At 41.2% G+C, this 21,496-nt stretch overlaps 1 protein-coding gene across 1 annotated transcript in view; it reads left to right on the forward strand.

The window, feature by feature from the left end:
* The window catches only part of macc1 (MET transcriptional regulator MACC1), a 67,907-nt gene extending 46,861 nt beyond the window's left edge, over positions 1-21,046 (forward strand). The window contains exons 4-5 of the mRNA XM_043689784.2: positions 17,904-18,092; positions 18,202-21,046. Coding sequence (XP_043545719.1) covers positions 17,904-18,092; positions 18,202-18,414 — 402 coding nt within the window. The 3' untranslated portion in view covers positions 18,415-21,046. The remainder of the gene's footprint in view (positions 1-17,903; positions 18,093-18,201) is intronic.
* Positions 21,047-21,496: the final 450 nt, after the last annotated feature.

Here is a 21,496-nt window from a genome sequence, read left to right on the forward strand (position 1 = left end):
TGACAGAATGGATGTGGAAATCCTGTTTCCTCTAATGGGAGAATGTAGAACTAAAAGTCATTTGTGTTTTAAAACTAAGTGATTGCTATTTAAAACAGATTGGAATAATTCTGTTTAGATTGCTTCTGCAAAAGTCTTTGAGTATACTTAAAGCAGTGATAGAGAGTAGGGTCAAGTGGCCTACTTAATTATAAGCTTGTATCCAATTTCTAAATAAGGAAGTGTACTTTTAAAATGGAAGTGAGGAATTCCTTCTCTGAGGATTAGGAAGCTTTGGAATTCTCTATTCCAAAGAGGTTGAATCATTTACTATACGTGGAAATTGACAGATTTTGAGCTACAGGGTTATGTGAATCTGGCAAGAAAGTAGAGCTGAGGCCAAAATAACTGCAGGAATGATCTTGCTGAGTCATGGAACAATCTGTGACCTATGCCTACTCCTTATGTTATGGGAACACCACAAGCTGCAAGTTCTCTTCCAAATTACATGCCATCTTGTTTTGAGATTGTATTACCAGCCTTCACTGTTTGGTCAAAATGGGGGAGTTGGCAGGAAAGTTGTAATGCTAGTGGACAAGTAATCCAGAACTGTAGGCTAATATTTTGAGATATGGTGAGTTCAAATTGCGCCATGGCACATGGTGAAACTTGAATTCCGTAACAACGTAGAATAAGAGACCGCCTAACAACATGTATGTAACCATTAAAAATTGCTGTAAATACCCAGTTCATTAATATCCTTGAGGAAAGGAAACTTGCTGTACCGACCTGTTCTGACCTACATGTGACTGTCAATCCTCAGCGATGTGGTTGACTTTTAACTGCTGGGATGGGTAACAGGTGCTGGCCCATCCAGTGACATCTGCATCTCGTGAACAAGCATGACAGCAAAGAGGGTAAGAGGCAAGTGTAGTGCTGGAAAGCATTGCCGGTCAGGCAGCATCTAAGGAGCAGGAGAGTCGACATTTTGAGCATTAGCTCTTCCTGATGTGACCAGCTGTGCTTTTCCAGTACCAACCTATTTGACTCTGATCGCTAGCATCTGCTGTCCTCCCTTTCTCCTCACAGAGAGTAAGGCTACACCACAAGAGACTGCAATTATTCATAAAGGCAGTTGGTTGCCACTCCGCTGCATACCATTTCTTCCAAATATCATAATGACCTCTTGAATGTCTCAAGTGAGCTGGCGTCCATATTCCCAGGCAGTGCATTCCATATCCTAGCTACTCACTTATGTGAAAAAAGTTTTTTTGCATTACCCTTGGTTCATTTCCACATCATTTTAAATCTCTGTCATCTGTTATTCATTGATGAGCAGGAGCAGCTTCTTTGTGTCTGCTCTATCCAGTCCACTCGTGATTCTGAAAACCTTTATCAGATTTCCTCCATCGTCATCTCATCAGTGAGAACAATCCCAACTTCAAACAAACCTGTGACCTCTATCAGTTAGAAGGACAGGTGTAATAGATGCATAGGAACACCAACACCTACAAGTCATCCTCCTAGCCCCACGCCATCTTGATTTTAGAACTGTACTCACTCTTACTGTGTCAAAATCATGGACCTGTTCCTTAATGGCACTACAGCTGTCCTAATACAGAAAGGACGATTGCACATCCCCCCCCCCCCCCCCCCACCCCACCAAACCTGCAAACTTCACTTCCTCCCACCCCCCTCTCCCCCTCCCCTCCCACGTCCTCATTATTCCAGACCCTCCCACCACCTTCATCAGCATCCCACATTCTCAAACTTTTCTCATCCTCCTGTCCTGACTGGCTCACTTTACCCTCTGAACTCCATTTCCCTAACCCATTTCTTTTCTGCTCATGACATCATTGGAATCCTACATGACACAGCATTTCTGGAATTGGATGCATGCATGGTTTTGGGATTAGCATATGCAGTGGCAAATACTGAATTTGCTTTGCCTCTATGATAATAGCACCCTGCATTTTAAATAAGTACAGTGACCTTAGCACTTCACAGTAGTAGAATCGAGCACAACATAATACTGTGCTAAAGATGATGTAAGGTCATGTGATGAATTGTTTGGGCAGTGTGATTTGGAGTGAGTTAAGGATGAATTTGCAGAGTTTGGGACCCCGAGACACACTTACCCATTCTAGGTCAAGACATCTGGGGAATGCAGGAGAAGCTGGTTGCTGAAGATAGGAGGTGGTTGGCAATAGGAAGGAGCAAAGCAATGGAGAGATTGAAAGGAAGGCAGACAAGTGTAAAATTATAGCATTACTGGACTGTGAACCAATATATCAGTGAACACAGGAATGTTGAATAAACAAAACTTAGAGTTATTGTACGCACAGTAGATAAACCCAAATTTGTAGGTGTGCATGATAGGTGGTTAGCTAGAAAAGCATGAACAGATGAGACCAGTCAAAAAGTGGGGTGGGTGTAAGAAAGGCATGTGTGAAGGGTTGGTGGAAATGGGCAAGATTGAAATCAGTGGCCGTAGTGCTAGAGGACATAGTGTTCATAGATTCAGGTCCATATCAATAGTTGCCAACATTACAAACATTCAGTCCGAAACTATCCACGGTGAAGCATAGAATCAGTGACAAGGAGAAAGCATTCATGATAGGAGCAGAAGACAATTGCTTCATTCCTAACGACGGTTAGTTGGAGTAAAGTTCAGCTCCTCCAGAACAGCTGTTGAGCATGGACTCTTAACATTAAACATTAAGTAGGAATTAAGAAAGAGGATGGTGAGAGAGTAAGGTGTTCTCAATGTATATATGAAACATGACAACTTTTCACTGAATAGTGGTGCCTAAATGGAAGGGGAGCAAGGATAGATCCTTGGATATCTGCAGATGTAATAATTTGGATGCTGGAAGATGAACCATTCCAAGGCGAGTTTAAAACTGTGTAAGAAGGCCAAATAATTTAAACAAGTCATTGATATGCATAGCAATAGCACTTCGCTTCTGTATTTTCTAACTTTATTTTGGAGGAAGAGTAGAATAATTTTAAAAATTACAGTAATAATCTTTTGCAGTCATTGCTGCTTGGCAAGAGAAACAGTCTGTAACAAATATACATTGGTGTGTGTATTTCCCAGTTTTGACATAAAATTCAAACTTTTGAGTTATGTATCAAGAGAAATGTAACCATTCTCCTGGTCAAGGACATTGCCGTTATAACATGTTAATATCAAGCTCTTTGGGACCCTTATTAGTATCATTCTCTAAACAGATCACAATGTATCAAGTTGAGAAATTTTCCTTCACCATTTACAATAATTTGTTTTGACTATCATGACTACAAGTCATCTTTAGAACCGCAGCATCTTCAAGCAATTTGTACTTGAATGGCTGAGATACTTGTTAATTGGCATTCTCTCCCTTTATTGCAAAATGGTTGCTTATTGGTATTAGCAGAGAAGCAAGTATGCATTTTGGAAAGGGACTTTTTTTTTTACCAACTACTTTTCCATCAAACTGTAAGTGATATTAACACTGGATAACTTGGTGTTCCAGCAATCTCATTCTGAATGACTGACTTTCTACAACAACTTGCATTTATGTAGCACATTCAACATAAGACATTTTACTATAATGCTTTGAGAGCATTATCAGACACCTCAGGCACAATCTGACATATATTAGAACAGGTGACCAATACCTTGTTCAGAGGTAAATGTTAGGGAGTTGCGTAGGTGAAAAAGGTAAAAGGACAGAGGTTTAGAAAGGAAATTCCAGAAATTGATATCTGTAGCTCGAGATACAGCTATCAACATTTGAACAAAGGAAATTGGAGATAACTGGGGCCTGAATTGCAGAGGCACAGATATAGGAGTTGTAGAGTTGGAAGTGGTTTGAGAAGTTGGTATCTATGCCAATCCTTCACCTTTAGTTTAAAGTTCATGTACATCCTTGCAGAAAAAAAGGAACTAGAGTAGGCAATTTGGCTTAATCTACATTTAATACTTTCACTCTTGAGTGGCATCTTATCGAATGTGCTTTAAAATCTAAATATGCTGTATTTTGTGGTTTCACTCTTAACCAACCATCCAATTATTTACATGTTCAAACAACTTAACGGAAGGCCTATTTTTTAAACGTGTTAAGTTCCAAGAACAACCAAGAGGCCGAAGCATTAAATTGCAGGAGCTTTTGAGGTGTTCATTCTACAGGCACCAAGGTTAGACTAAGCTGTTTGCTGCCCAAAAAAGTCAATGATGAGATTCTTTAAGTGATGGTCCATCATGTTTAGACAAATATATAACATCCCTTGCCCTTTACATCAAAGGTTCCTGCAATGAAGATATTCACAATAATCAGTAGGTAAGACGTTGTGGAAGATATCTATTCCTGTGTGGCTGTCAGTATACTCGAGCATCTGTTTTTCTCATTGGCTTTAACCTCTGGTATTTTAGGTATTCTAGGAACATCACTTATTGTATTTTCTTGAGATGACTGAATGTTCAGAAGTTTGCACTGTTGTGGTATTCTCTGCTAAAGTTCTGTCTCCCTTTAGATATTCCAGTGATTTTTTTCTGTCATTGGGTATATCTAAGTCTGTACTTGGCACAGTTATTTGTGGATCTTCAATTGCTGTTATCTATAGTACATTAGTTGTCAACAAGAGTGATCAAAAATGTGGAAAATATCTACAGGCATACTATTTGTAGATAACTCATCACTAGGTAATCTAGAGAGCCTTTAGCATTCCCTTGTAAGCTGGCTTGCCAATACAGGTCATTCTGCTATAACGCAGTGGCTCAGTGGTTGTCACTGTTGCCTGATGGCACCAGGGTACCAGGTTCAATTCTAGCCTCAGACAACTGTCTGTGTGGAGTTTGCACATTCCCTCCGTGTCTGCGTGGGTTTCCTCCGGGTGCTCCAGTTTCCTCCCTCACTCCAAAGATGTGCAGGTGAGTTGATTTGGCCATGGTAAATTGCCCATAGTGTTAGGTGCATTAGTCAAAGGAAAATGGGTCTGGGTGGGTTACTCTTCAGAGGGTCAGTGTGGACTAGTTGGGCCGAAGGGCCTGTTTCCGCACTGTCGGGAATCTAATCTTTAAAAAAAGTTATATTCCTCTGTAATCTTGCGCTGTAGAAAATCATGCTGGAAAGGATCGCTAATTGAAAATCGCTATATCTGTCCAGTACAAAGTTCACGTTATCCGAACAATGTCCATAATTGGTCAATTGCATTGTAGCCAATTTGTACTGACGAAATGCATGTTATAGCAGAACAAACTGTACTTAATTGTGTAACTGTGAGTTGATAGCAACAATGCCCATCTCTGCATATGGCTCACTGCTAGAGAAGGTACCCCTGTACAAGGCACAGATACTATGGTCAATTGTCTGATGTCTATTGGGGTAAATTCCTGACCATACAGGTATGGGTGAATTGTGCAATGCAAAACGTGATATTAGATTACTTAGTGTGGAAACAGGCCCTTCGGCCCAACAAGTCCACACCGCCCCGCCGAAGCGCAACCCACCCATACATTTACCCCTTACCTAACACTACAGGCAATTTAGCGTGGCCAATTCACCTGACCTGCACATCTTTGGACTGTGGGAGGAAACCGGAGCACCCGGAGGAAACCCACGCAGACATGGGGAGAACGTGCAAACTCCACACAGTCAGTCGCCTGAGGCGGGAATTGAACCCGGGTCTCTGGCGCTGTGAGGCAGCAGTGCTAACCACTGTGCCACCGTACCGCCCACGATCTAGAGCTGCTTTCTCTATCTTTGCATAGTTAATTTTGTTTTGTTTTTTTTTAAAGCTCTTGATACAAGAGCTTTCGCACGCCAGGTCTTCCAGTCTGTCTTGCTCCACTCTGGGTTTTCAGAATTTTTTTTTGATACAATAGTTACTGTCTTCTCTTCACCTCTCACTCACTCCATATACTGATTTTCACATGCTAGTTGCACTGACAGCTTTGACTCCAATTAGACCAGGACTTCATATTTTAATAGTGCTCACTTGACATGTGTAAAGGCTCTTTCACATTGATCTTCTCATTTCCAATTCTTGTTATAGTGTAATAAATTGTGCAACAGCTTCAAAACGGTTGCAAGATTTGGGACAAAACTGCCGTAGTCATTTAGCAAGCCCAAAAACAAATATTAGTCAGTTTACATTTTAGGTGTGGGAGCATTAATTAGGATGTTTGCTATACTTTTGAAGGTGACTTCTTTAGTCCATTGACGTAATGACATAGCCTAAATATTATGAGGTTTAGAAAATTCACTTTAATCTTTCTTCACTCATAGGCCAAAATCTTCAATTCTCGTAGAGTACCATCTAACTTGTCGAACGCCTTACTGAAGTCCAATTAGATCACATCTACTGCTCTGCCCTCATCAATCCATTTTGTTACTTCAAGAAACTCCAATCAGTTCGTGAGACAGGATTTCCCACACATAAAGCCATGTTGACTATCCCTAATCAGTCCTTGCCTTCCCAAATAAATCTTCGAGGAGAAAGTGAGGTCTGCAGATGCTGGAGATCAAAGTTGAAACTTTATTGCTGGAACAGCACAGCAGGTCAGGCAGCATCCAGGGAACAGGAGATTCGACGTTTCGGGCACAGGCCCTTCTTCAGGAATGATGAGAGAGGCAGAGAGCTTCTTCAAGGAAGGCATCCTTGAAGGTCATTCCTGAAGAAGGGCCTGTGCCCGAAACGTCGAATCTCCTGTTCCCTGGATGCTGCCTGACCTGCTGTGCTGTTCCAGCAATAAAGTTTCAACTTCCCAAATAAATGTACATCCTGTTCTTCAGGATTCCCTCCAACAACCTGCCCACTACCGACGTCCGGCTCACTGGTCTATAGTCCCCTGGCTTGTCCTTACCACCTTTCTTAAACAGTGGCACCATATTAGCCAACCTCCAGTCTTCCGGCACCTCACCTGTGACTATCGATGATACAAATACCTCTGTAAGAGGCCCAACAATCACTATTTTACTTTAGCTTCCCACAGAGTTCTAAGGTACACCTGATCAGGTCCTGGGGATTTATCCACTTTTGTGTTTCAAGACATCTAGCACTTCCTCAGTAATATGGACATTTTTCAAGAAGGCATTATCTATTTCCTTACAGTCTATATCTTCCGTGTCCATTTCCACAGTAAATACTGATGCCAAATACTCATTTAGTATCTCCTGCGGCTCCACACAAAGGCCACGTTGCTGATCTTTGGGGGCCCCTATTCGCTCCCTAGTTACCCTTTTGTCCTTAATGTATTTGTAAAAACCCTTTGAATTCTCCTTAGCTTTATTTGCCAAAGCTACCTCATGTCCCCTTTTTGCCCTCCTGATTTCTGTCTTAAGTATACTTCTACGACTTTCATACTCTTCTAAGGATTCACTCACTCTATCCTGTCTATACCTTACATATCTTCCTTCCTTCTTTTTCTAAACCAAACCCTCAATTTTTTTAGTCACTTAGCATTCCATACATCTCCCAGCCTTTCATTTCACTCTAACATGAATATACTGTCTGTGGACTCTTGTTATCTAATTTCTGAAGGCTTTCCTTTTTCCACCCATTCCTTTACCTGTGAATATCTGTTCCCAATCAGCTTTTGAATGTTTTTGCCTAATACTGTCAAAATTGGCCTTTCTCCAATTTAGAACTTCAACTTTTAGATCCAGTCTATCCTTTTCCACCACTATTTTAAAACTAATTGAATTAGGGTAGCTGGCCCCAAAGTGCTCCCCCACTGACACCTCAGTCACCAGCCCTGCCTTATTTCCCAAGAGTAGATGAAGTTTTGCACCTTCTCTAGTAGGTACATCCACATACTGAATCAGAAAATTTTCTTGTACATGCTTAACAAATTCCTCTCCATCTAAACCCTTAACACTATGGCAGTCCCAGTCTATGTTTGGAAAGTTAAAATCCCTTACCATAACCACCCTATTATTCTTACAGATAGCTGAGATCTCCTTGCAAGCTTGTTTCTCAATTTCCCTCTGACTATTAGGGGGTCTATAATACAATCCCAATAAGGTTATCATCCCTCTTAGTTCCTCCCAAATAACTTCCCTGGATGTATTTCCAGGAATATCCTCCCTCAGTACAGCTGTAAGGGGTTGATTTTACCATGAGATATATGGAAAATTCCAGATTTTTTGACCAAAGGTAGGGGGTTGATTTTTTACATGAGATCAACTATTACCATGCAGTAGTCTTTGAATTAGGATTGTCAAGTATTTCTGTGACTGAGAATCTGCATTCATCAGGGTGTAGGCTTGACTGATCTCAATATTTTACTTACACACATCCCACACCCTCTCTCCACCATGAGTCATCAAGAGGTCATTAATTGAAGGCAAAGGATATTGTTGAGCACCTGGTACCAGGTTAACAGCGAACTTAAAATTACTGCAAATGAGTTACCAGTCTCTCTCCTCTTTATTATTGGTACAATAAGTGTGACCAAGTCACACTTATCTATGGGTTCAAGGACTACTGTCTTCACCAGCCTCTCTCATTCTGCCTCAACCTTCAATCTAATTGTGGAAGGCCATGGTCCAGTCTTCGTGTTATCCTTGATTTTCAATTTGACATGCTTCCCAAGGAATGGTTCCTATCATTTTGTGAAGGTTCCTAGTCTTTAGATTCATTTATAATATCCTTCCTTGATGGTTATTTATGTATAAACTTGGACCAATAATGGCAGTTGGATATTCAACAAGGAATCCATTCACACTGTCTTGTTATTTGTCTGTAAAGCATATTCCTCCCCACCACTGAATATTTAGGAGCTTGAATATCTTGGTCTTTAGTGCCAGTGAAACATTCTTTGACACTTGATCCTTAAGCAACTACTTCTCCTGTCTCACTTGACTGTAGCTGTTTAAACTAACCAAAATTGATCAGTAGTAATCAGTACTTGAGACTATTTGTGATTTGTAGAATGAGAAATTTTGAGTATAATTGAAGAAGCTTTCTGCTCTCTCCTTCCATCACTTAATTTTAGTGTTTCAATGCCCCCTAGCTGTATCTTCAATAACTCTGAGACATGCACTCAGACATGACAAAAAAATTAACATAGCATAAGATACGCTGCAGAGTTTACTGCTACAGCTTCCTGATCAGCCAGAGAAATTAAAACATTCCACAGCATCCAGGTGTATTCTAACTGATTTTGATGGTACCAGTGAGTGCTACAAATGCTTAGTTTACTGGTCTTCTGACATTGACAACTACAAATACATTCACTGAAGCAAGTAATGCAAACTAAATAAGTATGAAAGCACTGATTTAAAGAAAATAGTTTTAAATGTTGTGTGAAAGCATGTAATTTAAATTACTTCCACAAATTTAATCTGAAATTAATAATTTGTTAATAACATAAGTAACTTGAGCATTAAATACATTTTTGTACTTGTAACATTTCGAGCTTTTTCAGACATCATTTTGCTTTTAACAGTTTTACTAGGTTAATCATGAATTTGAGCAAAAGTACCTTAGCTTTTTGATTTTTGTGAAGAGTCTCAGGACATGTTAACAGTGCAAGATAGCTGATTTGTTGCACAGCACAAGATTTGTGGTTACTGTTTTCGAATAAGAATGCAGTAGATTTTAGGTAGAATTCCTGAAATGTTGTACCACAGGATGAAGAAATGCCACGTTTAAAACTTGAACAACAATGTTAGACTATACATTCACATGCACTTAGGAAAAGTGCATATTATATAGATTTATATGCACTTGTATCATACAGAAACTGGAAAGCAAAAAATAGAAAGTGCAGCAATTATTCAGGTCATGCAGCATCTTTAGAGAGAGAAACTGAGTTAATAGTGCCAGTGTCTATCGGAGAACTTCCAAGCTGCTGGTGTGTCCTAACTCCCAGGTCATTTCCTCAGCCCTGAAGCTCTTCAACCATGTCCTGAAACAAACTCGCTATCACAGCCACATTTGCTTCCTCAGTGCCTGTCTCCGTAACCAACTCATCCCACACGGACTCCGGACCACCTTTAAACCAGCAGAGTTCGGACCCGAACAGGACAGACAGTACAGACTACAGATTCAAAAACACCAGCAACGGTTCTCCATCAAGATCCTCCGCTCCACGCTTGCAGCAATGCACCGGTACCTAACCTCTCTACAGTCAGCCCTGCCTCAGCTGAGGGCCACACTCTCTCAGAATTGCAAAGGACCCACTCTGTACTACATCCTCAGGAGAATTCATACTCTCAACAACCAGTATTTCAATTCCATCTCAACATTCCTCGAACATTCCAGAAGATTCCCCTGGCCTCGGAAAGATTCCCCAGCCATGCGGCTGATGCAGCTACCACCCCCACGCTTATTGATGATGTCACTTCTGCCCCTATCATGGCCACTCCCACAGCCACTTCCAGCCCTCACATCATCGCCGATGCCACACGCTCAGTGACTTCCGCCACCCCTACTGCCGTGTCTGCCACCACTTCCGTCCCCACCAACGCCACTCACCTGCATTCTGCTGACACGCCCCCCCCCACAGACCCCACTGTCACTATCCCCACCCCCCCAGAACCCCGAGGGGAACACTACCCCTGCTCATGACTCTACCCCCATTCCCCCCACCATCACACCCACTCCAGGTACTGGCTCCGACCCCACTCCCAGCTCCCAGCCCTGCCGAGTTTTCACCATCCCCCCAGACCTCCCCCTCACTCAGGACGAACGATCAGTCCTCAGCAAAGGACTCACCTTCGTCCCCCTCCGTCCACGCATCAATGAATTTAATACACGCCGTGACATTGAACAATTCTTCCGTCGCCTCCGCCTCCGAGCTTACATTCACAATCAGGATTCCCGCCCACCTTCCGAGGACCCCTTCGCCCACCTCCAACACACTGCATCCACCTGGACACCCCGTGCTGGCCTATTACCTGCCCTCGACCTCTTCATTTCCAACTGCCGCTGGGACATTAACCGCCTCAACCTGTCGACCCCCCTCCCCCACTCCAACCTCTCATCCTCACAACGCGCAGCCCTCCAATCCCTCTGCTCCAATCCTGACCTCCCCATCAAGCCAGCGGACAAAGGGGGCGTAGTGGTAGTCTGGCGCACTGACCTCTACATCGCTGAAGCCAAACGCTAACTCGAGGACACCTCTTCCTACCGCCCCCTTGACCATGACCCCACCCCCCCATCACCAAACCATCATCTCCCAGACCATACAGAACCTCATCACCTCAGGAGATCTCCTACCCACAGCTTCCAACCTCATAGTCCGGGAACCCCGCACTGCCCGGTTCTACCTCTTACCCAAGATCCACAAGCCTGACCACCCTGGCCGACCCATTGTCTCAGTATGCTCCTGCCCCACTGAACTCATCTCTAACTACCTCGACACTGTCCTATCCCCCCCTAGTCCAGGAACTCCCCACATACGTTCGAGACACCACCCACGCACTCCACCTCCTCCAAGACTTCCGTTTCCCTGGCCCCCAACGCCTCATCTTCACCATGGATATCCAATTCCTCGACACCTCCATCCGCCATGACCAGGGCCTCCAAGCCCTCTGTTTTTTCCTCTCCAAACGTTCCCAACAGTACCCCTCCACCGACACACTCATTCGTTTGGCCGAACTGGTCCTCACCCTTAACAATTTCTCCTTTGAATCCTCCCACTTCCTCCAGACCAAAGGGGTAGCCATGGGCACACGTATGGGCCCCAGCTATGCCTGTCTCTTTGTTGGCTACGTAGAGCAGTTGATCTTCCGTAATTACACCGGCACCACTCCCCACCTCTTCCTCCGCTACATTGATGACTGCATTGGCGCCATCTCGTGCTCCCGCGAGGAGGTTGAGCAATTCATCAACTTCACCAACACATTCCACCCTGACCTTAAATTTACCTGGACCATCTCTGACACCTCCCTCCTCTTCCTGGACCTCTCCATCTCCATCAGTGACGACCGACTTGACACTGACATTTTCTACAAACCCACCGACTCCCACAGCTACCTGGATTACACCTCTTCCCACCCTACCTCTTGCAAAAATGCCATCCCGTATTCCCAATTCCTCCGCCTCCGCCGTATCTGCTCCCAGGAGGAGCAGTTCCACCTTAGAACACACCAGATGGCCTCCTTCTTTAGAGACCGCAATTTCCCTTCCCACGTGGTTAAAGATGCCCTCCAACGCATCTCGTCCACATCCCGCACCTCCGCCCTCAGACCCAACCCCTCCAACCGCAACAAGGACAGAACGCCCCTGATGCTCACCTTCCACCCTACCAACCTTCACATAAACCAAATCATCTGCTGACATTTCCGCCACCTCCAAACAGACCCCACCACCAGGGATATATTTCCCTCCACACCCTTCTCCGCCTTCCGCAAAGACCGTTCCCTCCGTGACTACCTGGTCAGGTCCACGCCCCCCTACGACCCACCCTCCCATCCTGGCACTTTCCCCTGCCACCGCAGGAACTGTAAAACCTGTGCCCACACCTCCTCCCTCACCTCCATCCAAGGCCCTAAAGGAGCCTTCCACATCAATCAAAGTTTTACCTGCACATCCACTAATATCATCTATTGTATCCGTTGCTCCCGATGCAGTCTCCTCTACATTGGGGAGACTGGGCGCCTCCTAGCAGAGCGCTTTAGGGAACATCTCTGAGACACCCGCACCAATCAACCAAATCGCCCCGTGGCTCAACATTTCAACTCCCCCTCCCACTCTGCCGAGGATATGGAGGTCCTGGGCCTCCTCCACCGCCGCTCCCTCACCACCAGACACATGGAAGAAGAACGCCTCATCTTCCGCCTCGGAACACTTCAACCCCAGGGCATCAATGTGGATTTCAACAGTTTCCTCATTTCCCCTTCCCCCACCTCATCCTAGTTTCTAACCTCCAGCAACACGATCCCCTGACTTGTCCGGACTTGTCCGACCTGCCCAGCTCCTTTTCCACCTATCCACTCCACCCTCTCCTCCCTGACCTATCACCTTCATCTCCTTCCCCACTGACCTATTGTACTCTATGCTACTCTATCCCCACCCCCACCCTCCTCTAGCTTATCTCTCCACGCTTCAGGCTCTCTGCCTTTATTCCTGATGAAGGGCTTTTGCCCGAAACGTCGATTTTGCCTGCCCTCGGATGATGCCTGAATTGCTGTGCTCTTCCAGCACCACTGATCCAGAGTCCTGTCCTGCCCCAGTTAAGAAGCCTGGAGTTAATAACTTGTAATAATAAAAGGTTCCTGTCTGGATCTAGTCAGATTGAGTGATCAGATTTACTTTGCTATTGGATGGGAAATACTCCAGAAGAAATTCATTCCAGGCTGAGGTGGTTCACCTGCTTAGGATAGCGATCGCTTTAAGGATAGGATGCAACATGGTTCATGGATTGGGAATTGATTCTGGGGTACAAAGCAGATTGAGTAGAACAGGGTGGGGAGGACTAGTTATGACAGGATGGTGTGGAAAACAGGTTTGCTTTGGAAGCTAAGGGAAACATTGCTGACTCTCGGCCCACAAACAGTACTGCAAGGGGATGTAACTCTCCCATGTTGCAGTTCCCACCTGCGTATCAGCTACCGAATTTCCTGGGGTGTTTAATACCATTAAACAGCGTTGAAATTGGTGGACACGAAGTTTCAACCAGAGGTCATCAGTAAAGTAGTTAACTGAATGAATGAATTCTTTGCATCTGCCTTTACCAAGGAAGCAGATGTTACTCAGACCACCATAAAATAGAGGGAAACTATCACTGGAAAAGTTCAAAATTGATGAGGAGACTTCCAGTCAGTGATCAGTACTTAAGGTTAGGAAACTGGGATTGATTGGATTCATCCAAGGATATTGAAAGAAGTGAGATTGGAAATTGCAGAGGCACTGGCTTAGATTCGGGATGTACTGGAGAATTGCAAACCGTGTAACCTTGTTCAAAAATAGTTTCGAGGATCAGGCCAGTAGTGAAAGGACAGTTTAACTTTGGAGGTCTGGAAGCCTCTAGGAATAATTAATTAGATGGAATTAATAGTCACATGGAAAAATATGGGCTGATTGGAAAGAAACAGCATAAATTTCTTCAAGGAAATTCACGTTAGGCTAGATAACTGGAATTTTTCATGAGGTAAATACTACTGATGTAATATATGGACTTTCAAAAACCATTGATGCACAATCACGCAACAAACTTGTGATCAGAGTTGTACCTCATTGAATTTAATGGTCAGTACAAATACAAAATTAACCATTACTTGATTCCGTATTATTTGACCAGTGGGAACTTTTTCAGGCTGGAACAAGATTTGTAATGTAGTTCCATGGGGTCAGTATTGACACTCTTGTTTTTTTTTAGTGCTCTAGATTTTGGTGTGCAGGGAATCATTTCAAAGTTTGGTGATGATTCATAATTGTGAAGCATTGTAAACTGAGAGGAGGGCAGTGTAGAACTTTTTAAAAAGTCATTGACACGTTGGTGGAGTTGACAAATAGTTCAGAGTGAGATTCATTTTGGTAGGAAGAACATGAAAGATACTTCTCTGAAGAGAGTTCAAGAGCAGAGGGATATGGGGTATCCCACACAAATCATTTTAAAAGTAACAGGAGAGGTTGAGAGAATAGTTAATAATAAAGCATACAGTACCCTGGGCACTACTAATGGTGCAATAGAGTACAAAATCAAGGACATCATGCTGAACTTGTCTACGTCACTAATTAAATCCCAGCTGGAGTTTTGTCGTGCCCAGGCGCTTAAATGATAACCGATTTGCAAATTTCGGTCTGCTTTCATTGGAGATGGTTGAGAGAAGTTTTCAATCATGAGTAATTTGGACAGCTTGAGCAAGGAGAAACTTCCCACTTCTACAATGATAGGAAATAAGAGGAAACCGATTTAAACCGATTTAAGTAGCAAGTGCAATGTGTGAAAAGCCTTTTCACAAAGTGCTTTGTGTGTGGAATGCATAGAATGATAGAATCCCTACAGTGTGGCAAGAGACCATTCAGCCCATTGAGTCTGTACAAATCCTCCGAAAAGCGTTCCACTCAGATCCCGTCCCCCACACTGTCCTGATACCCCCCCCCCCCCCCCCACTATTTACCATGGCTTACCAATGAGCTGACACTACAGGGCAATTTAGCATGGGCAATCCATCTGAACTATACATTTTCGGACAAGCATTGCTTGGAAGTGTGGTGCAGCAAATTCAATTGAGACATTCTAGATGGTCTTTAGATAATGATCTAAAGACAAACATTGGCCAAATGTACAGGAAAAAGGCACAAATTTGATACTAAGTCACTATGCTCACTTGAAGAGCCAATTCAGACACCATTGACTGGCCTCCTCATGCTGTTGCAGTTCTGTGATAAGAGAATGTTGACCGCCCAATTCCACCAACTCCTGTTTAATTGAAAATAGGTGGGTTGGCTTGAGTTGAGACTTGTTTATATTGCACCCATGAATTTTGTGAAAATTACCCCAACATACCAAGTTATTAAACTTTTGTCAGAAGTTTTCAATAAAAAAGCTGTAATAATGACTGCAGCCACATACATTATGTAGAGGACATGGGTGAGACCTCTTCTGGAATTCTGTGTCCAGTTCTGGTTGCCCAAATATAGGAAGGATATTATCAAGTTAGAGAGGATTCAGAAGAGATTTACCAGGATGTTGCCAGGCATGGAAGGTCTGAGTTATAAAGAAAGGCTGGATAGGTTGGGACTTTTTTCACTGGAGCTTAGGAAGTTGAGAGATGACCTGATAGAAGTTTATAAAATAATGAGGACTACAGATAAAGTTAATGGTAGTTGTCTTTTCCCTAAGATGGGGGATTTCAAGACTGGGTGGTACATTTCTCAAGGTGAGAGATTTTAAAAAGTCATGAAACACGTTTTTTGCACATAAGGTGGTTTGAGTGTGGAATAAACACCCAGAGAAAGTGGTGGATGTGGGTACAATTACAATGTTTAAAAGACATTTGGTTAGATACATGAATAGGAAAAGTTTGGAGGGATATGGGCCAGGAACAGGCAGGCAGAGCTAGTTTGGGATTATGTTCAGCATGACTGGTTGGACTGAAGGATCTGTTTCCATGCTGTATGACTAACTCTCCTAGATAGTCACTTGTTAGTACAGAGCTTAAGTTTCGTTGAAAAGGAGAGGCTGTCTTAATTTTCTCATTCACTTAGCAGGAGAATTGCAAGAATGTATATGTGTTATGACATGCAATCAAATTAAATCAACACCCCCCCCCCCCCCCCCCCCCCAAAACAACACGTATTTTCAACGCAACAAAACTAAAACCCTCAATGATCCTCAAAATTTACCCTAATGGTTCCTTGCCAGACTTCTTGAATAACCAGTACCAGACTTTGAATAATCAATACTAGACTCCAGCTTTATAGCTTAAAAGATTTATCAACTTATTAATATAGTAGCTTTAATGGAGCAAATTTTAAAGCATGTGGTAAGTTTAATATCTATGATTTAAACCCAATCGTCTTTGATTCTTATCCTCACTCAGACAAATGGACACAGTGTGGGATAAATAAAAAAGAAAGAGGGAACTGGCCATTTCACTGAAACAGCCTCTACAGGCACATATGATTGTATCTTGCTTGTAATATCACAGGCACATATGATTGTATCTTGCTCGGTTTCTGAGGATACCACTGCATGCAACTAGATTTCAGTAGGTTTTAAGGAATGTTCATTTAATACTTATTATTTGAGATTCTATTCTCCAAATTTTCAATAAGTTGATAATTGAAGGAGAACCAGGGAGTATTCAAACCTCTGTGCTGTAACCTTGGCAGGTGCAATTCTAACAGACCCAAACACAGTTTTTCCTCACTTTTTGGAAAAAACATCTGCTCCAGTCCAAAGGTCACCTTCAGATCTTGGTTCATAGTTAACATCTCCAAAACAAATCTTATTAGAAGTAAAATACTAAAAGTTTTAGCATACTGCATAAGAGAAGGAGTGCAGATCAGTTCGCAAGTCTGTGCTGGTTTATTAAGACATTACCAAGGAAAATGCAGCAAGGATTTTTTCCTTGTGCTTTTGCACTGACTGGACACATTTTTTTTTTTCTTCTTGCAGAGAAAATGTCCCTGTAAATGAGTATTTATAGTTTCTGGCAAGTTTATGTGGGCTGCATTGTGAACCTGACTGATAATCCTAGATTGGCCCTTAGTAGAATCATTAGCGCACACAAAATTGTTTAATTATCATTCTTTTTGACTTAAAGTGCTCAACAAAAATCTGAGCAATAGGTGAAAATACTATACCATAGCACCACAGAAGTGTTTTATCTGAACAAAATACGACCAAGTCCAAAAAGGCATTCTGGAGTATGCAAAGTTTTACACTGAAAAACAATTGAAGGTTATCGTTTGGACTCACGATGCGGCTCATTACGCTTCTTGGAAGTTACATAAATTCCTATGAAGGGATCTGCTCTGCAGAAGAACAAGGAATTCAACACAACGTGGAGAGCTATCGTCCCCTTGTGCATTCTCCATGACAATCCATTGAGAGATCAAAGTAACCTTTCCAACCAATCTGTACCCTTTCTTCTCAAACAATATAAACTTTTGCTGTCTTTGAAATTTGGCATTCCAGAGTCTGTCCTAATGACCTCGAGACAAAAGCTTCAACAGCTTCTCTTTGTTGGTATTCTATGTAATTACAAAACCATATCATTCCTCTGCACGTAACTGAATTGTACTCTGGAGAATTATTTTACTTTTGTTTTATAGTGCTACCATGGGCTTGATTAAAAAAATCTAAAGGTTTGAAAATCTAATCTTGATTGATGTATAACATTTTCATTCCAAGCAAAGCTATCTTTCTCCAGCTACTCTTAGCCAACTATAGATATTTAAAGTCTGTGTAACAAGCTGAAACTTTGTCATACTAAGCTATAAACCATTTTCTAAATGACACACTTGTTGTTTTCTAGGGACTTTTAAAGCTTGATTGCCAAGGAATAGTTGCTCGTCTTGTTCAAGATGTTGTTATGCTCTCAACAGCTGTGGAGCTTGGTGTCCGTTGGAGAGAGTTAGGGGAAAAACTATCCAAACTCTCAAAGCAGCAAATAGAATCATATGAAGCACCTCACAGAACTAAAAGTGGTGAAATTAACCAGGAGGTGGGATATTGCTTTGATGGTGTAACTATGCACATTATGCAACAATCCAGCATTTTTTTTTCGTGCATTTTGAACTCTTTCATTCACATTTTATTTGTCCTTTTTACAGACCATGTGGAAGCCAGCATATGATTTTCTTTATACATGGAGCATCAAGTTTGGAGATGGATACCGGGATGTACTGCAAGAATTGCACACTGCACTGGATAGAATGAAAAACCCAATTACAAGACATTGGAGACAACTAACAGGGGTTCTTATTTTGGTGAACTGTATGGAAATACTAAGAGCTGCTGCATTTGCCAAGCATGATGAGGAATAACTCTCTCTTAACTTTTTTTGTTTTATAGAAAACAGGCACTAAATCAATTCTTAAACTGTTTGTGAAGTGGGGGAGAAAGAGAAGCAAGACTGTTCTCCTAGAATGCAATTACATATTTGATAAATACTATCAAACAAAACGTGATAAGTTATAGGGTTCATGTATGTCTCAGGTGAATTGAAGATGGGTTAAGATTTGGGAATCATTCTATTACTTTTGTTTTCAAATATTTGTAGCTTAGCACCAAATAAGTTGAACCTATTTACAGAAGTGATGTGTTTGTGAAAAATATTGGGTTAAGTGACAAGCTGTTTCTTTATTTTAACTTTTTTAGCATCTGTATTTCACTTCAGAGCATGATAATATTTGGACTAAGTTGTTCCCTTTTTCAAATAGTTTTAAAAATTTAAACCATAGTTCCTTCATGATCAGCAATTTAGGGAGAATTTGATATAGTATGCATGATAAACCAGGATTTATTTTCTGTGGGAGTTGTGGGCTGCCCCATTATCTCTCAATGTTGACTTCAAAAACTTGATTAACTGCATCTATGAACATAGTGGCACACATTTGTATGGAAACATTCTCATTTATAGAGACTTATATCTCACCAAGCTTAAACCAAAACCTATAGTGCACCACTAGGGTCATATATTTAATAAAATATGCACTACTATTTTTGGCCAACATAATTTTTGGAGTCTTTACATGACCATGATATTTGTATGTTGTTCTTTGTCTGTTATTTTAATGTGAGCATTAACACAGTGTCTTAATATGTCCAAATCAATAATGGTAAAGGAATAATATGTGCATACATTAAGCACTCGTCTGATGACCACCAATTTCTAGGCTTTATTTTCAAAACTGATAATATAAAGTACGTAGTTCCAGCAATGCAAAAACATATGCTATGACCGATGCTTACAATATTCTTAAATTGACTCCAATATCATCTTGATTTGTGTGAATTGCTGTCTCATTTTTTTGGATTTAGTATTCTTCTATAGATCCCATGAGAGAAAAGATCATGTTTTCAGATTCACAACCTGGAGCCTCCATACTTGATGAGGAGTTTTCCATTTTTATTCTCTTCTTGCAATTATTTTAATAAGGCATAGCATTTCAAAGTTATGTATAGATATAAGCAATGCTTATAATGTTCCATCTTGAGAGTAAGGGTCATTTTTATAAATGCATGTCCCTGTCACACAGTGTTACATACAAATTGCTCATCAGGAATTCACATCCTGAGATCACTAAGTTTTGCGGGATGTTCAAAAATGAATAACCGATCATTTGGGCCTGATTCCCTAAAAGGTTCTCCTTATGTATAAAGTTCTTTTCTGGGAATACAGTTTGTAAAATTGCTTGTAAGGAGTCATACAAAGAACGATTACAAAATAACATGAGGATCATCAGGTATGATGAAAGGAAGCTTTTTCTAATTGTGGGTGATGTGTGTGTGTTAAGCGATGAGAATAAGTGTCTAATCTTCATCCACAGTTTAGATACCAAACATTAATAAGTAATATGTTCCATATGCCCTCATTAAACTCTGCCAAAAGTTGATATACTGCCATGAGAAAGAGTTGGCAAATATCCAGTATCCTTATTGTACCTGTTACGAAAGCTGCCAAAATTTCTAAAATGCTGGGATCAATAGTGATTGCATTAATGATGTACATATAATTTACAGTTTTTCTCTGGGGATAAGTTATTTCCTTTTGTCTTGTCTTCCTCCTTGAACTTTTAATTTATTTTCACATATATATTGTATTAAATAAAAATTATGACAAGGAATATTGAGGAATACAAAGATATGTTGTATTATCTGGTGCAGTATGTAGTTCTTTTGCAGTAGGTTATAATTACTTTTTCTTCCTTCCTTCCTTCCTTCCTTCCTTCCTTCCTTCCTTCCTTCCTTCCTTCCTTCCTTCCTTCCTTCCTTCCTTCCTTCCTTCCTTCCTTCCTTTTTTCCTTCCTTCCTTCCTTCCTTCCTTTTTTCCTTTTTTCCTTTTTTTCATTTTTCCTTCCCTTTCCTTTTTCCTTCCCTTCCTTCCATGGTTTGCTGTGTTCTTGTTCCTAGGGCTGAAGGGCACTCAGTTACTGACTTCTGATTTTCTGTAACTGTTTCGGGTAACAATGGCATGTTTTCTTAGCAAAGTAAAGTCATGTAATGCAATATGTGCTTCAAAGAAATTGAAACTTGACATCTGTGTTCGCCAACTGTTAAACAAGATATTCTGTGGTTATCCAGCTCTCTTTTTTTTTTGTTTTACTATTTGTATAGTTATACATACTAGTCCTTTATGTCATTTCAGGTTATATTTTGGGATTGTTCAGAAAAATGGCAACCATTTTAACTTTAGATTTAATGTTTAAAAGCTATGACAAATGTTTCCATGTTATTAGTTTGAAATATTCCTACTATTTTCTGATCAATTTCTTCTTGTAACAGCTAATTTGGGACTATAAAACGGTGCAATTGCTTATGTACAGTGCAAGGCACATAGGACATAGCTGAATGTTTTTTAATATAACCTTTTCATGCAAGTATCGTGAAATACAACTTGAAAGAAATACTTAGCAGCATTATTTACTCACTTGTCAATAAAGTTCTAAATTAGAATTAAGCTGCATCTTGTGATTAATCGCCAAATTTCACATGGTTTATAATGGTAACACTAATAACTGAATAAATCAGATCACGATGAAATCTGGGTTGGTGTTTTTTTTCGTATTTTATTTAATGTGGTCAGTCACATGGCTGCAAAGTTTCTTGAACAATGAAACATAAGTTTATTACACAGAAGAAATAAATACAAACCATGCTGCCTAAATGTAGAAACAGTTCAGGAAATAAAATCTTAAAACACATGGCAAAATAAAGTTTTTGACCTTCTTTTCAACACCACAAACTTACAATGATTCAAATCCAAAGAATCTGAGGCTCAACAAGTAAATACAGTAGGTCATATTGTGCAATGTTATTAATTACCAGAATATTAAAGTACACATACTTTTGATGTCCTAAAATATTTAGATTAGTTCAAAATGAGAACAAATAAGATCTTGCAAT

This window comes from Chiloscyllium plagiosum, unplaced genomic scaffold, assembly GCF_037043375.1.
Source record: "Chiloscyllium plagiosum isolate Xiang-an unplaced genomic scaffold, Cpla_swu_hap1 HiC_scaffold_5, whole genome shotgun sequence".
Taxonomy (NCBI): Eukaryota; Metazoa; Chordata; class Chondrichthyes; order Orectolobiformes; family Hemiscylliidae; genus Chiloscyllium; species Chiloscyllium plagiosum.